This window comes from Rhineura floridana, chromosome 3 (genome assembly GCF_030035675.1).
Source record: "Rhineura floridana isolate rRhiFlo1 chromosome 3, rRhiFlo1.hap2, whole genome shotgun sequence".
Taxonomy (NCBI): Eukaryota; Metazoa; Chordata; class Lepidosauria; order Squamata; family Rhineuridae; genus Rhineura; species Rhineura floridana.
In genome coordinates this window covers 225,667,145-225,684,123 of record NC_084482.1, presented here as the reverse complement: position 1 = coordinate 225,684,123, position 16,979 = coordinate 225,667,145, and the positions used below count along the sequence as shown (strand labels likewise).

General features: G+C 47.3%; 1 protein-coding gene across 1 annotated transcript; it reads left to right on the top strand.

Moving 5' to 3' along the window:
• The first annotated feature begins 5,070 nt into the window (after positions 1–5,070).
• Positions 5,071–14,383, top strand: LOC133382451 (oocyte zinc finger protein XlCOF6-like). Its single transcript, XM_061622174.1, has 4 exons — positions 5,071–5,362; positions 6,240–6,281; positions 6,833–6,959; positions 12,016–14,383. Exons 2-4 carry the CDS (start codon positions 6,258–6,260, stop codon positions 13,833–13,835), a joined length of 1,971 nt encoding a protein of 656 aa, XP_061478158.1. The 5' UTR covers positions 5,071–5,362; positions 6,240–6,257; the 3' UTR covers positions 13,836–14,383.
• The last annotated feature ends 2,596 nt before the right edge of the window (positions 14,384–16,979 follow it).

Sequence of the window (16,979 nt, the reverse complement as noted above, 5' to 3'; positions counted from 1 at the left end):
ACTGAGAAGAGTCTTCTAACATGCTTGTTCTTTCCTGCTGATTAGAGCCAATCAGAGTGAAAGGAGATGAGTCAGTCACTGAGAAGACTTTTTTCAGTAGCTAACAATCCCCTTTCATGCTTCAGGTGGGGACCCCTTGGGGGAAGGTATGAGGTCCATGGTGCTCTTTCTCTGCCCCACAGGTTCATGGGGGGAGGGCGTTGCCTGGAGGCCCTCGATCCTTGACATGGGGCAGGAAGCAGCGATTTTGCACACCTGTGTGTGTCGGGGTAGGAGAGTGTGCTTTTCCCTCAGGAGAAAGTGGGTGGGTGGGCATCCAATGAAGCTGAATGTTGGAAGGTTCTGGACAGACAAAACTCACCATATGCGCAGAGGCACATGTTACCAAATTCTTCCCAGCTACACAGTAAGCGGATCGGACTCTGAAAGACCAACCCAAATTGTGTTTGCATTCTGACAAATTTGTAGGGCAGTCCAATATCTCAGAGAGGAGGTCAGGTCTCCTGCTCCCCTGGTGCATTCACTATAGCTGCCCCATTTCCCTGCTTTTAAAAGTTTTATAGAAATAACTGTGGGCTATAGGTACGTTGCTAAATGGGACATTGTTCCTGGGAGGTTCTTTGAAAACAAGGCACTACCAGAATCCTTGTTTTCGAACCCCCGGCCTCGCCCAAATTTCCTTCAAGACAATAAATATGGATGGCTCATTGATCTGGAGACCCCAGAAGAAAGTCCTAAAAAGGAAAAGACAGCTCCCCAAAAAGAGAACATGATCTTTATACCGCAAATGTCTCCTCATTCGATTGACGAATCTAGTATTCTATATGTGCAGGTAGAAGAGGCACTTTTACAATCATTTGGAGCTCTTGCCTTAGAAGATCGTATGGAAATATTATGTAGACTTGAGCAACTGTCAACACAGCTGACAAAGATCCACAGCCGCTGCCCGGATTTTCAGGGTGACAAGACAGATACTGCGCAGGAGGGGGATGCGAAGTATGAACCCACCCGTCCATATGAACAAGGGAGAACCCCACTAACTCTTTCATCTACCTCATGGTCTACCACAAGTTCCCTAGCAGTGACACATCGGGACGCCCTAGGGATGGGGAGCCTGTCTGAGTGACAAACAAGGAGGATGGCCGTGTGCGGATTGGAGGGGGGTACCATGCAGAGGATGGGTAGCCACGATATGAAAAGGCTGGGCGGCAGATCCTGGATAGGTGTACGTGGCAGGCCACACCAACTTAGGGGAACAAGGGATAGATGTATCATATCCATCCCTTGCTCCGGGCCTGTCCATAACCAAAAGAATACTGGGGGAAGCAGGACTCCGTCCAACCTTCGTCTGCTGTTGTGTAACGCCAGGTCTGTGGCCCAAAAAACATTGATCATCCATGATATGATCCTGGATGAGGGCGCAGACCTGGTATGTATTACGGAGACCTGGCTGGATGAGACCTCAGCCCCCACGCTGGGGGCCATGTGTCCAGCCGGTTTCCAATACGCACACCAGCCGAGGGTTGGTAGGCGGGGAGGGGGAGTGGCTGTCATCTATCGGGAGTCCTTAGTTTTTGCCAGATCTCCTCTCCACGGAACCAAGTTTGTTGATTGCATGTACTGGAGGTTGGGCCCAAAGGGCAGTTTAGGGATCCTGCTTGTGTACCGCCCACCCCGCTGCACAGCAGACTCCCTGGCCGAGGTGCTTGAGGTGGTTGCGGATGTACGGATGCTCTCCCCCAATCTTTCGGTTATGGGGGACTTCAATGTGCATGCTGAGACTGTCCTCACTGGAGCCCCTCGGGATTTCATGGAAACCATGACTTCCTGGGAACTTCACCTCAGTACTATAGGGCCCACCCACGTAGCCGGTCATGCTCTAGACCTTGTGTTTATCTCGAGAGGGGAGGAAAGTGCTCTGAAAATGGGGCCTGTTTTCTCTTACCCCGTGTCATGGTCAGATCACTACCTGGTGAATATAGACCTCTCAATGCCACACACCCTCCGCAGGGGACAAGGACCGATTAGGATGGTCCGCCCCAGACGCCTGATGGATCCTATAGGATTCCTGAATGCGCTGGGAGTTTTGGAGCCTGCTGAAGGACGCCCGGTTGAAGCCCTGGTGATGGAATGGAATGGGGAGATCACTAGGGCAATAAACCGGGTGGCTCTGAAACATCCTCTCCCCCTGACTAGAACTCAGATAGCACCCTGGTATATGCCACGGTTGTGGGGTCTGAGACAGGAGGTGAGACGATTAGAGCGCCGGTGGCGGAAATCCTGCTCTGAAGACGATCGGACACTGGTTAGAGCAGCAATAGCTGCCTACCAGGTGGCAACAAAGGCAACGAAGAGAGATTTCTTTGGTGCCTCTATTGCGTCTGCAGAGTGTTGTCCCAGGAGGTTGTTCCAAGTGGTCCGAAGCCTGGTCGGTCCAGTTGCCCAGGAACCCATAGAACACTCCAAAGCCTCCTGCGACATATTTGCTAAACACTTTGCTGATAAAATCGAGCGCCTGAAAAGTATGATTCCGTACGCTGTGGATACAGGAAGTGAGCTAGAGTCGGCCAGTTGCATTCCGGTCCGATGGGATCGTTTTCAGCCTCTTCCTTCTGAGGAAGTGGACAAGGTGCTCTCGACTGTGAAGCCAACCACCTGTCTACTAGATCCTTGCCCATCATGGCTCATTATGAGCTGTAAAGAGAGGCTGAGCGAAAGGGTCAAGGCAGTGGTAAATGCATCCTTGGAAGAGGGTGCAATGCCATCAACCCTCAAGGAGGCAATAATCAATCCCATCTTGAAAAAGTCCTCCTTGGATCCTCAAGAGTTAAACAACTTCCGCCCAGTCTCTAACTTACCATTCTTGGGCAAGGCGAGTGGTGGCCAAACAATTGCAGGCACACTTGGATGAAACAAATTATTTGGATCCATTCCAGTTGGGTTTCAGGACTGGACATGGAACTGAAACAGCCTTGGTCGCCCTGGTGGATGATATGAGGAGGGCGTTGGATAGGGGAGAACATACCCTCCTCGTCCTCCTGGACCTCTCAGCGGCTTTCGATACTGTTGACCACAGTATCCTTTTAGATCGCCTGGAAGGATTAGGAATAGGGGGCACCGTTTTACGGCGGCTTCGTTCCTATCTTTCTGACAGGCACCAACGGGTGGCTTTGGGGGATGAGGTCTCAGACCCTTGGCCTCTCAATTGTGGAGTGCCACAGGGTTCTATCCTCTCCCCCATGCTATTTAACATCTATGTGAAGCTGCTGGGAGCCATCATCAGGAGATTTGGACTGCAGTGTCAGTAATATGCGGATGACACTCAGCTCTATCTCTCGTTTAAGTCCTCACCAAGGTTGGCTGTAGATACCATGTCCAAGTGCCTGGAATCCGTTAGTGAATGGATGGGAAGGAATAGGCTGAAACTAAACCCTGATAAGACAGAGGTATTGCTCGTCGGAGATAAGAATAAGTTGGGAGATATAGACCTGGTACTTAATGGAGTAAAATTACCCCTGAAAGACCAGGTCCGCAGCCTCGGGGTCATTCTCAACTCCTCCCAACTGTCCATGGAGGCCCAGGTTTTGGCAGTGAGCCAGGCAGCTTGGTATCAACTTCATCTGATACGGAAGCTGCGGCCCTACCTTCCTGTCCACCTGCTCCCACGAGTGGTACATGCCCTGGTCTCCTCTCGCTTAGACTACTGTAATGCACTCTACATGGGGCTGCCCTTGAAGACGATCTGGAAATTACAGCTGATACAGAATGCGGCGGCTTGTTTAATTGGGAACTGTCGTTGCCGTGATCACATCACACCAGTGTTAATAGATCTACACTGGTTACCAGTTGTTTACCGGGCCCAATTCAAGGTGCTGGTACTGACCTTTAAAGCCCTATACGGTTTCGGCCCAGTTTATCTTAAGGACCGCCTCCAGCATCACCAATTAGGCCGCCTAACTAGATCAGCCACACAAGACCTTCTCTCGATTCCCCCAGCTGAAATAGCTAGGCTGGTGCGAACCAGAGAGAGGGCATTTTCAATTGTTGCTCCCACCCTCTGGAACTCCCTTTCGATCTCCGCCATGCCCCCTCCTTGATAGGCTTTCGCCAAGCCTTAAAAACCTGGCTGTTCAGACAGGCCTATGGCACTTCTGGGGAGGGTTAGGTTTTTTATGTTGCTGACCACTTGAAAGAGTGGTGTTTTTAATGGTTGAGTATGTCTTTATTGGTTTTATCTTGGATAAAATTTATTGGAAATGTACGTTGCCTAGTGGCCGTTAATTCGGCCGGATAGGCGACTAACAAATAAAATTTTATTTTATTATTATTAAACCGCAAGGGTTTTTGCCTATTAGTGAATACAGTTATCTGGTTCATTTAAATTCCTGGTCACGTGTGCTACCCTATCAGGGTCCTATCAAGTTTCTGTGCCTACATCCTATTGTGATAACAGGGAACAGCAGTGGTCCCATTTTGGGTGGGACAAAAGGTGGAAGGTCTGAATCTTGGGGTGAAGGGAGCGTATCTGAGGCAAGCATCCCGCTGGGTGGTGATTCCCTGAACCAAGCATGGGGTGCAGCAGTGTAGTCTGAAATTCAGAAGTGCAGGGTCATGCCCCTCCCCCCTTTTTTGCTGCTGGGTTGGGAATGAGATCCCTATTAATGCCTTTTCCCACAACAGACATCCCTAGGAGCCAATCATCATGAAAGGTGAGCGTGTTAGCTGATGAGAAGAGTGTTCTCAGTGGCTAACTCGCCCCCTTTCACTCAGATTGGCTCCAATCTGCAGGAAAGGTCAAGGATACATGTTAGAAGACTCTTCTCAGTGCACAAAAATAGCAGCAAAATGGTTCCTTGGCCTGTGATGGTCTTCCTCTTGCTCGCTGGGAGGAAGGGTTGCACGTCCGTCTATAGAATTCTCTGGCTTTCTTGCCGGCTAAGAAGTCGGAGTTTCTCCTGGGGGGGGGGCATTATTCATTTCCTCCCTCCAGCCTCCGCCTTGAGGCACGTCAGAAGGCCATTAAGGGGCGTGGTCAGTTTCAAATCCCCCCCATTACCCCCATTTTACTTGCCTAGCAGGAGGGGGGAAAGTGAGCAGCCACTTTGCAGGATCCAGGGAATCCCTGCAGGCTCTCCCCCTCCAGCTGTGGGGCCCTGAAGGAGCACAACCACCCCAGCAAGGGTGCCTCCTCTCCCCCCAGGCCCCGCCCATTCCCTGGGTCGACCTGCAGGGAGGGCGTGAGGGGGCTGCTTCAAGCCGGGGATGTCGCAATGGAGGCAGCCTGCAGTTTGAGCCCCACTTTGCAGGGGTCTGGGTCTGGATCAAGCCCCTTCCTTCCTCTCTGTGGATTCTGGGAGGGAGGGTGAGTGGGGGGCTCTTCCTTCCTTGTCGTTCCACCTCCCCAAAGCAAATCTTTCTCCTTCCTTCCGCGTTGCCCCATTCCCAAATAGTCACCCGAGCTCGGTTCCTTGACCCACTGGAGGACTGAGAGGAGGAGGGGTGGGGTGTTGCCCCCCCAGGCCTCATGTGGGTCAAGGACCTTGAGCTCTGGTTCCTGCCGAGGCGGGAAGGGTTAGCCCCAAGGGGGAGGGGAGGGGTCGCCCTTCCTAATCCGGAAGGAGAAAGACTGAAAGAGCCAGGAGAGGAGGAGGAGGCTGGAGCGCCTGGAGGGAAAAGAGGTGCGACATATTGGGGAGGGGCAAGATTTGCTTTTGGGGGGCCGGGTGGAGGGAGAAGGAGGAGAGAGCTCCCCTCCTCCTCTGGGAATCCACGGAAAGGGGGGGTGATCCATGCGGTCCAGCTGCAAAAGGGGGCAGCTGCTTCCCCTCCTTGCAGACCAGCCCCCTCTCTCCAGGGACGATGTGCAGCTCAGATGGGGGGAGGAAAGGGGGGTCTTGATGCAGAGGAAAGGGCTCTGTTGGGGGGCACATTGGAGAATGCTGTGCTGCTTTTGCGCGCCAAAGCGGGAGGGAGAGACCCATTTAGATTTTGGGTTTCCTCTTAGGCAAGGGAAATGAGGGGTGCTTTTTGGGGGGGGTGAATATTTGGCCTTCTCAATAAACAGCCTGCAGGCAGGAGTCTGTTGGAGGGGGAGGGCAAAGCCGCCTGGTGGATCTCGCCTCCTTGTTCAGGTCTGGCCCAGCTCAGGGGTGCAGAGGGTCTTGGAGACCTTCTGGTAACAAGCAGCTGATAAATAATGTTTATTTATTTTTCTTTTATTTGTTTATTAAATTTATTAGTCTCTTTTCTACACAAATATGTGCATTCAAAGTGACCTTCAGGTAATAACAATTGAAAGTAAAAGATATAAATTGAAAGTAAAAGATAACTTATTAAAGTTATAAAAACCCATCATATGAAGCGCTTCTGCACAGGCTCACCATTTGCCTTAGGCTCATCCATATTGACAGGACGGCCTCCTAAGTGCTATAGGGGGCCCAAAGTACAATTGCTGGCCAATGCTCACAACAACCCTGTAGGGTGGGGCAGGATGAGAGCCTGTCAACAATGTTTTGGTTAGAGCAGGGGAGGGCACTGTCCAGTTTGATGGCCGCATTTCCTCACCAGCTGATCCGCTTTCTGGGGGCCACTTTACTATGTCACGATCCCCAGCATACTGCCTCCAACAGTGGAAGCATCACGGCCAGCAGCCACCGATAGTGTTATCCTCCATTAATTTATCTAATCCTCTTATAAAGCCATCCAAGTTAGCGGATTTCACTGCAAGATCTAACAGCGACTACAGGGGTGATAAATCAACAAAAGCTCACATGCAATTACTCTGTTACTCCGTGGTGCAAGTTGGAGAAATTATCTCTTCTCCTCCTTCCAGGGTCCGGTGACCTTTGAGGAGGTGGCCATGGATTTCACGGAGGAGGAGTGTGCTCTTCTGGATCCCGGCCAAAGAGCTCTGCACAGGGAAGTCACGGATGAGATATATGACATGGTGGCCTCTCTAGGTAAGGACACTTGTTTTTTTCTTGACCGATAAATGTTGAAGGTATGGATTTAGTATTAGTGCCATTTAACCCTCCACTGCAGGGATGCTGTTATGGAAATGGGTGCCTTGGCCCTGGACATTTGGGGAGGGACCGCAGCTCAAGGGGTTAGTACCTGCTTTGCACATGAAAGATTCGGTGGCAGATGCCGGGAAAGGGGTTTGTCTGCCTCAGATCCTGGGGATCCATTGCTTGTTGCAGTAGAGAAGGCAAGAATTCATTCAGCATTTCTGCAGTCTCGTTGTCATTCTTTAGCACTCTTTTAACTTCCTTGTCATCCAAGGGCCAACCACCCCTGTAGACAGTCTCCTGTTACTAGTGTATTTAAAAATTTTGTTCTTGGTCTTTGTGTTTTTAGCAATGTGCTCTTAAAGTTCTTTGTTAGCATCTCTTATTGTCCACTTGCATTTCTTTTGCAAAGTTTGTGTTCCATTATTTTGAAGGAAGCCTTCTTATCTCTAACAGTGTCTTTGACTGCTTATTTACCACGGCATCCTCTTGGCCCTGATCATACCTTTCCTGAACTGTGGTATATGTTCCAGTGGAGCTTCTACTATTGTGTTTTTAAACAGCTCCCAAGCATTTTGGAGTAATTTGTTCCCCTTGACTTTGCCTTTCAACCTCCTTTTTACCAATCTCCTCATTTTTGAGAAGTTTCTTCCTTTGAATGTGGTTGTGTGGGGTTTTCTTGGCAATTGGCAATTTGCATGTATGTTTAATTTAATGTACTATGATCACTGCTCCCAGTTGGTTCACCAACACATCTCATACCAGATCCTGAGCGCCATTTCAGATTAAGTCCAGGCTGACCCTCATCTGTTCAGTTCAAGGACCAACTGCTTTAGGACATAGTCATTCAGGGAATCTCACCTGTCTGTGTGAAGGGAGCTGAAGTCACCCATTACTACAGCATAACTTCTTTTGGGTGCTTCATCTCAGGATCTCCCTGAGCGTTTTGATCAGGGGAATCACAGCACATCCCCATTACGAAATTATTCTTGGGGCCTGGTATCGCCACCCACAATCATTCTTTCCCACCCTTCCTCTGAAAGGGCCCAGGGAAGCATGATGGCTATGTGCCACCTCTCGATTCAGGGGAAGCATAGCTGCAGACGGATGTTGTCTTTATGTCCTCCCTGTGGACTTCCCATACTGATCTACCTAGGCACTGTGAGGATGCTGGACTAGATAGGCTGCGATCTGATCCTGCAGGGCTGTTCTTATGAAGAGGAGGGGTGGTGTCCAGGTTGAGCTTGCCTTTCCCTCTTCTGAGAAATCTCCCAAATTAAGATAGGTGAATTGTTTTCCGTTGTCCCACTCAGCTGAGCTTGATATACAGTTACCTATTCACAAGTTTTATTTATCTATCAGATTTACGTCCCAGCAAGTTCTCAAGTTCGAGTGAGATCCACACACCCCTGTACTGTTCATCACCAGGAGATCTAAGAGCCTGCTTTTTTTTTTTTGCTTTAGGGAGGGGCCATAGCAATAGGTGTACATGGATTGCCTGGACTATTTTGTATTCAGAGTGAACTAGCTTATCTGTTTCTTTGAAGGAAATATGCAATCTGGGCTTCATCTCCACACTGGAGGGAAAAGATCCAATTGGACAGGGCTCTGAGGATGAAAAGTATCTTGGGAAAGGTTATAATGGGAACAATACGATGATGCGATACCTGTGCCTAAATTGAAAGGTTGCCAGTGAATTGTACACCCTGCTGTGTGTTGACTGGTAAGGAGTTCCCCTTACAGTTCAGAGCATCATCTCAAATTTGTATAATGTTGGTCTTCTGCTGTCCCTATCTTAGGTCAGCGAGAGAACACAGGGTTAATCCTTGGACTCTTCAAGTACCGCTAAAACCCCACTGAGCAGCTTCTAAACAGCATAGATGACACTTTGCTGGAGGGACCATTGCCCTGATTCCATACAAGGCAACTTCCCGTGTTCCTATATCTCTCTCTGACCACCTCTTCTGACTGCAGTCAAATTCATGGGAATCAGTGTGCAGTGAGCTGTGTCCAGTTTCAATCTTACGGCATGTCTCTTCCCCTTTACCCAGCTTCTTACTGCATAATATTTTATTTATTTATTTATCTATTTGATTTATGATTTGATTTATAGCCCACCCTTCCTCCCAGCAGGAGCCCAGGGCAGAAACAAAAGCACTAAAACAGTTTTAAAAGCATAAAAACAGACTTTAAAATACATTAAAACAAAACATCTTTAAAAACATTTTTAAAAAGCTTTCAAGGCACCTTTTTTAAAAAAGTGAAAAACATACTGTTTTCTTTAAAAAGAAAGCTTTAAAAACACATTAAAAAGCAATTCCAACACAGATGCAGAAGGGGATAAGGTCTCGACTTAAAAGGCTTGTTGAAAGAGGAAGGTCTTCAGTACATGCCAAGAACATAAGAGAGATGGCGCCTGTCTAATATTTAAGGGGAGGAAATTCCAAAGGGTAGGTGCCGCCACACTAAAGGTCCATTTCCTATGTTGTGCAGAACGGACCTCCCGATAAGATGGTATCTGCTGAACCCAGACTGGGATGGGTCAAGATAATCTGTTTCATCCGAGAGTACTTGCAATTGCTGCGCCACAACCCTCGCAATCACCTTCCCTAAGAAGGGGGTATTTGTGACCAGTCGGTAATTGTTGCAGACCAATGGGTCCAGGGTGAGCTTTTTCAGGAGCGGTCAAATCACTGCTTCTTTCAGGACGGTTAGAACCACTCCCTCCTGCAATGATGTGTTGACCACACCCTGGATCCACTTGGTCAAACCCCCATGGCAAGCTTTAATAAGCCAAGAAGAGTGGCCGTTGATTCGGCCAGATAGGCGACTCAGAAATAAAATTTATTATTATTATTATTAAGAAGGGCAAGGGTCAAGAGGATCATCATCGCTTGCCGCATCATCGCAAGCACCTTGTCTACGTCATCAGGCTGCATCAACTGAAACCGTTCCCAAGAAATTGCAGCAAACATTTCACTGGTCACCTCATTGGGGACTACAGTATATGTGGAGGGGGCATCAAGACTGCTATGGAGGCGAGCAACTTTACCCTCAAAGTGCCTTGCAGACAATTCACAGTGGGCCTCCGAAGGGTCTAAGACTCCATTTCCTGGAGTTGATGTCAACAGACCCCTGACAATACGCAAAAGCTCCACTGGATGGCTACTTGAGGATGTGATGGAGGCAGAGAAGTGGGCCTTCTCCGCCACCCTCACCGCCACACAGTAGGCACGGTTATGATGTTTTACTCATGCCGGATCAGCCTCACAGCACATCTTTCACCATTTGCGTTCTAGCTGTCGTCCAGCCTGTTTCATTGCCCTTAGCTCACTGGTGTACCAAGGTGCAAACCAGGCTCCACAATGCCGGAGAGGGCTGTCAGGGGAAAGCGTGTCAAGATCCGAAGCACCTCGTTGTTTGACAAGGGCTTCAACAGGGTTACCTGCACTATTTCCTGGAATCTCCCCCAGGGCATTGAGGAATCCAGTGGATTCCACTGGTCCCCAGGTTGGACAAATTAATGACTGATAATGCTATCAATGGCTACTAGCTAGGATGGCAACACTTTGCTTGTGAATACCAATTGCTGTTGGAGCAAACAATTCTGGGCCACATAGATCAATGGTCTGATTCACAACTTCAAACATGTAGAATTTTCAGGGGTAACTGATCCATGTTGTGCGATTGTTAACAAGGGAGGTGTTTCTATGTACCGGGAAAGGAATGACTCCCCAGTTATAAAGTTACATGATATCTTATATACATCCTCAAACACTTTAAAGCCCTGAGCAACTCGAGGACTGGGTTGCATAAAGGACTGCCTGCACTCATCCAGTCCTGCCTCTACCTTAGGATCTAGCCAGTAAAGGCGATTCGACAGGTGAGCTGGGGTAAAAGTGGAAAGAAAAGCTCTTACCGTTTTTCTCAGTTTTCTAATCTTACTTTCCCTCCTCAAAACCCTTTATTATGGATTATGAATCATAGAATAGTAGAGTTGGAAGGGCCCTGTAAGGCCATTGAGTCCAACCCCCTGCTCAATGCAGGGATTCATTGCAGGGAACTGAAAGCATAATGAGGGTAGGTAACTTGGCCAAGGTATTCTCGTCTTTTGACGATTTTGATGTTCCTGGTTACGGTAACTGACTGCGTGCATCAGGGTTTTGTTGCTAATGTTCTCTGGCTCACCGAAGAGGGCTGTAGCCTGAGGCTTTCTCCTGGGGCTGTCTCTTTCACAGTTCTTCCCCTCGCAGCTGACTTCGGATGGGTGGGAATTTCAAGCCAAATTAATCCAATTTGCACTTTCTGAAACTGTGAGCACAGACACAGGCATCCTTGGAAATCTGCACTTATTCAGACTTTGCAATGTAGTTTGCCAGCCAGCCAATGTTTGCAAAAATGATATATTAGTGGAAAGTGTGCGTAAGAATGAATATATGAGTCAAAATAACAAGCAAAAATGTATTTGACAAGAAATGGCTGGCAAAAATGTGTACACTGGCCAAATCTCCCTACAAAAATGTGTTTATTAGGGTAAATTTGCACTAATGAGGATGATTTTTTAAAAAATCAGAAATTACTGCAGAAATGTGGAGAACGGATTTAATTTGCTTGTCTTCTACTGATATATTCTAAGAGTAATTTTCCAAGCCAGTATTATTCTCCTAGAAAAAGTAATTTCATTTCTGCATTTCTCTTCCCCCTAACCCCATTTCTTATTGCGTATTATTTTAGAAATATATCTCCGTTGTATCACAGTAGAAGGAAAAACAAGACACATCTGGGCCTAGTGATACGAAGTGGAATATGGACCTGAGAGGGATTAATGTTGTGTGACGCTGTAGAATATTCAGATAACCTTGGTTTCAGCTGGGCATAGAAACAGAAAGGGGGAGAACTGTGGAGATGGAAAAATGGAGAAGTAGCTTGTTGGACTTGATCTCTAATGTGATCCTTTGTCTTTGCCTTGAAATTCCAACATTATTTTTTTCTCCCTCTTCCCTTTCAGCAGATGATGGGCAGAAGAATGAGAATTATAGGGAACCACCGATGGTGTCACTGGTAAGATTGGCCAAGTGTGAACCACAAAAAGAGATGTTTGGAAATCACAGGGGACCCAAAACATCTGGAAGAAACCAGTCAAAGAATGGGAAGAAGAAATCCTCTATTTCTCAGACTTTGTGTCAAAGAACCCACACCGGGGAGAAGCCATTTAAATGCACAGAGTGTGGAAAAAGTTTTAGAGTGAGCAATCATCTTACTGTACATCAACGAACACACACGGGGGAGAAACCATTTAAATGCACAGATTGTGGACAGAGTTTTAGTGAGAGTGTTAACCTTACTTTACATCGCAGAACACACACAGGGGAGAAGCTATATAAATGCATGGAGTGTGGGAAGAGCTTCTGTCGGAATTACTCCCTTACTTCACATCAACGAACCCACACAGGGGAGAAACCATTTAAATGCAGAGAGTGTGGAAGGAACTTCAGTGTGAAACGTAGCTTCACTCAACATCAACAAACCCACACAGGGGAGAAACCATTTAAATGCAGGGAGTGTGGAAAGAGCTTCCGTCAGAGCAGTCACCTTACTTTACATGAAAGAACACACACAGGGGAGAAACCATATAAATGCATGGAATGTGGGAAGAACTTCAGTCGAAAGGATTCCCTTACTTCACATCAAAGAACCCATGCAGGGGAGAAACCCTTTAAATGCATCGAGTGTGGAAAGAGCTTCAGTCGGAATGATTCCCTTACTTCACATCAAAGAATCCACATGGAGGAGAAACTGTATGAATGCATGGAGTGTGGGAAATGCTTCAGTAACAGAAGTAACTTAACTTCACATCAACGAGCACATACAGGGAAGAATAGATTTGAATGCAAGGACTGTGGAAAGAGCTTCAGTGCGAGCAGTAAACTTAAGGTGCATCACAGAATACACACAGGGGAAAAACCATTTAAATGTATGGAATGTGGAAAGAGTTTTAGAATGAGCAGTCATATTACCGTACATCTACGAACACACACGGGGGAGAAACCATTTAAATGTATGGAATGTGGAAAGAGTTTTAGTGAGAGCGGTAACCTTACTTTACATCGCCGAACGCACACCGGGGAGAAACCATTTAAATGCAGTGAGTGTGGAAAGGGTTTTATTCGCAATGAGCTTTTAACTTTACATCAAACAACCCACACAGGGGAGAAACCTTTTCAGTGCATGGAGTGTGGAAAGAAATTCAGTGCTAACGGTGCCCTCTCTAGACATCAACGAACCCACACAGGGGAGAAACCATATAAATGCATGGAGTGTGGAAAGAACTTCAGTGCTAACGGTGCCCTCTCTAGACATCAACGAACCCACACCGGGGAGAAACCTTTTCAGTGCATGGAGTGTGGAAAGAACTTCAGTGCTAATGGTGCCCTCTCTAGACATCGACGAACCCACACCGGGGAGAAACCTTTTCAGTGCATGGAGTGTGGAAAGAACTTCAGTGCTAACGGTGCCCTCTGTAGACATCGACGAACCCATACCGGGGAGAAACCTTTTCAGTGCATGGAGTGTGGAAAGAACTTCAGTGCTAACAGTGCCCTCTCTAGACATCAACGAACACACACAGGGGAAAAACCATATAAATGCATGGAGTGTGGAAAGAGCTTCAGTGACAGCAGTAAACTTAATGCACATCATACAACACACACGAGGGAGAAACCATTTAAATGTGTGGTGTGTGGAAAGAGTTTCAGTAAGAATCGTCACCTTGCTTTACATGAAAGAATGCATGCAGGGGAGAAACTAAATGAATGGAATGCGGAATAAACTTCAGTGTGAGCCGTACTCTATGTCTTTAAAGTAGAGGACTGGTGGAATTGAGGTGGACCAATGTATTTAGCAATGTTGAGTATGTAGTTGCCAAGGCCATACTGCCCTGATCACACCTGATCTCATCTGAGGTCGGAAGCTAAGCAAGGTTAGGCCTGGTTAGTACTTGGATGGGAGACTGCTTGCCATAAGTCATAATCGACTTGAAGGCATATAACAACAGGAACAAAAAGTATGTAGTTAATTGTAATCTTGCAGGCTCTCAAAGATTAAAGCCCTACACGGCTTTGGGCCAGGGTACCTAGAAGATCGTCTCACCTCTTACATATCCAACCAATCACTGCAACTCCCTCCCATTACATATCAGACAAGTGCTGTCTCTATTTTCTTTGGGCATCTACTGAAGACCTTTTTTTCCAATCAAACTTTTAAATGGAGATCTTTATCCCAGTTTGTATTTGTACTGGATTTTAAAATACTTTAGTCGTTTTGATGTATGACATGGTTTTTGGTGTTTTAGGGAAGCAATTAATAAATGGAAATTAAAAATAATGCTAATCCTTCTCTGTAATGGCCCCTTTACCAAGTGCTTGATTTTATTCATTTTGTTTTTTAAATTTGATTTTAAATGTGGGTTTTTATTGATAATTCCGATACGTATTTTATATTGATTAAAATGCCCAGGAAGGTCTTGAAATGAAGAATAAAATGGAGGAAGCATCCAAAGTAGGAAATGCTGTAATAATGGGTGACACCCTAGAACACTTGGTCATGGAACTGACGAAAGGGCCGGCACCCGTGGACTTAAGTGGAACCTCCAGAACCATCTTCTGCTGGGGGCCAAGCCATTGTCAAGCACGGTGTGCTCATGTCAAGAACTGCCAAGGTATGAAGAGATGGATAAGGGACGAGCGGGTGGACGGGTTGCTGTAAACAAAGTTTCTGTTCTGCACATCTCAGGAGCAGCTCTGGGTGCTACCTGAAGCCAGATTTGCTGGAGAGTCAGTCTGACCTAGTTGAGGGCTTTATTGAGCACGGATACAGCCTGGTCTGGAATCAAGATTTGATAATGATGTCATGTATGATGTCACAAGCAGGATGAGCTCCAGGTCTTGATGAAGTGGGATACAGTGAACAGTCAGACCCAAGCTTAATACTCTCAAGGTGGATCTCTGTAACAGGTGATGAAAAGGTTAATTTCTGGGTGATATTCCCTTTCAACATTCATTCATTCAGGTGGCCGAGTAAGATTGTCTTCCAGGGTAAGGTCTTCCGTAAGTGACTGTGGAGGCCAATTCTGGAGAAGGTTTCTGAATGACTTCTTGTGGCCCCACTTATGCCAAGAACATACCAGCCTTTGGGTGCCCTTGGCATGTAATGGTCCAATGGTGTTATTTTGTAATTGGCACGAAGCACTTGACTACTAAATAAGAGCTAAGAAGCTGCCCTCAGAAACTGACAGAGCCCAAGCCCTGGAGGGCTGCATTCCATCAAATCAGAGCTTCAGAGGAAACACGTCGCCCTGCAGACCAGGGTTTTTTAACAGATGTTTTGTTTTAATATATTTCAAAGTCTGTTTTAGATGTTTTAGAGTGTTGTTTTTATTTGCTGCCCTGGGCTCCCATGGGGAGGAAGGGCAGGATATAAATTTTAATATAAGAACTTTTAACCCTTTCTTCTATTCCGGATAGTAAGCAAGTAAAACTAATGTAAGCCTCTTTATTTTTACTTTTGCAAATGTCATATTGTTATTTCCGCTCCCCTAGTCACCTGCTTGAAGCAAAGGTGGGGCTGGGTTTGGGGGAGGTGGCTGCTCAGCCTGAAGATGGCCATGGGTCAACCAGGGGTGTGGTTGTCCAAGGTCTCAGGGGGTCTTGGACCTCTTACATTTTGGGAACAGGGTCCCAATGTCTCCAGCATCAGCATGAAAGGGGAGTGTGTTAGCCACTGAGAAGAGTCTTCTAACATGCTTCTTTGTTCTTTCCTGCTGATTAGAGCCAATCGGAGTGAAAGGAGATGAGTCAGTCACTGAGAAGACTCTTTTCAGTAGCTAACACTCCCCTTTCATGCTTCAGGTGGGGACCCCTTGGGGGAAGGCATGTGGTCCATGGTGCTCTTTCTCTGCTGGTTCGCTCCCAGGTTCATGGGGAGAAGGGGTTGGCCGGAGGCCCTTGATCCTTGACATGGGGCAGGAAGCAGCGATTTTGCACACCTGTTTGTGTCGTGTTGGGGTAAGAGAGTGGGCTCAAAACTCACCATATGCTCAGAGGCACATTGGTAACAATTTGGTAATTCTTCTGAGCTACACAGGAAGCGGATCGGACTGTGAAAGACCAACCCAAATGGTGTTTGCGTTATTACAAATTTGTAGGAGAATGGGCTTTTCCCTCAGGAGAAAGTCGGTGGGTGGGCATCCAATGAAGCTGAATGTTGGAAGGTTCTGGACAGACAAAACTCACCATATGCTGAGAGCCACATGTTACCAAATTCTTCCCAGCTACACAGTAAGCGGATCGGACTCTGAAAGACCAACCCAAATTGTGTTTGCATTTCAACAAATTTGTAGGGCAGTCCAATATCTCAGAGAGGAGGTCAGGTCTCCTGCTCCCCTGGTGCGTTCACTATAGCTGCCCCATTTCCCTGCTTTTTAAAGTTTCATAGAAATATCTGTGGGCTATAGATACATTCTTAAACCACAAGGGTTTTTGCCTATTAGTGAATACAGTTATCTGGTTCATTTAAATTCCTGGTCACGTGTGCTACCCTATCAGGGTCCTATCAAGTTCCTGTGCCTACATCCTATTGTAGTAACAGGGAATAGCAGCGGCCCCCGTTTGGGTAGGACAGAAGGTGGAAGGTCTGAATCTGGATGTCTGGAAGAGCCCTTTTCCCTCACAAGCCCCGCTGAGGAGGGGCATTATTCATTTCCTCCCTCCAGCCTCCGCCATCAGATGTCTCAGAAGGCCATTAAGGGGCGTGCTCAGTTTCAAATTCCCACCCCCAAGACCCCCATTTTACTTGCCGAGCAGGAGGGGGGAAAGTGAGCAGCCACTTTGCAGGATCCAGGGAATCCCAGCAGGCTCTCCCCCTCCAGCTGTGGGGCCCTGAAGGAGCACAACCACCCCAGCAAGGGTGCCTCCT

What these genes read in the sequence shown, in the direction of transcription:
- LOC133382451 (XM_061622174.1), top strand. Translation starts at nt 6,258, where the DNA reads ATGTGCATTCAAAGTGACCTTCAG. An exon ending in GCATTCAAAGTGACCTTCAG is followed by an intron (nt 6,282 to 6,832) that starts GTAATAACAATT and finishes TCCTCCTTCCAG; the next exon opens with GGTCCGGTGACCTTTGAGGA. An exon ending in TGACATGGTGGCCTCTCTAG is followed by an intron (nt 6,960 to 12,015) that starts GTAAGGACACTT and finishes CTTCCCTTTCAG; the next exon opens with CAGATGATGGGCAGAAGAAT.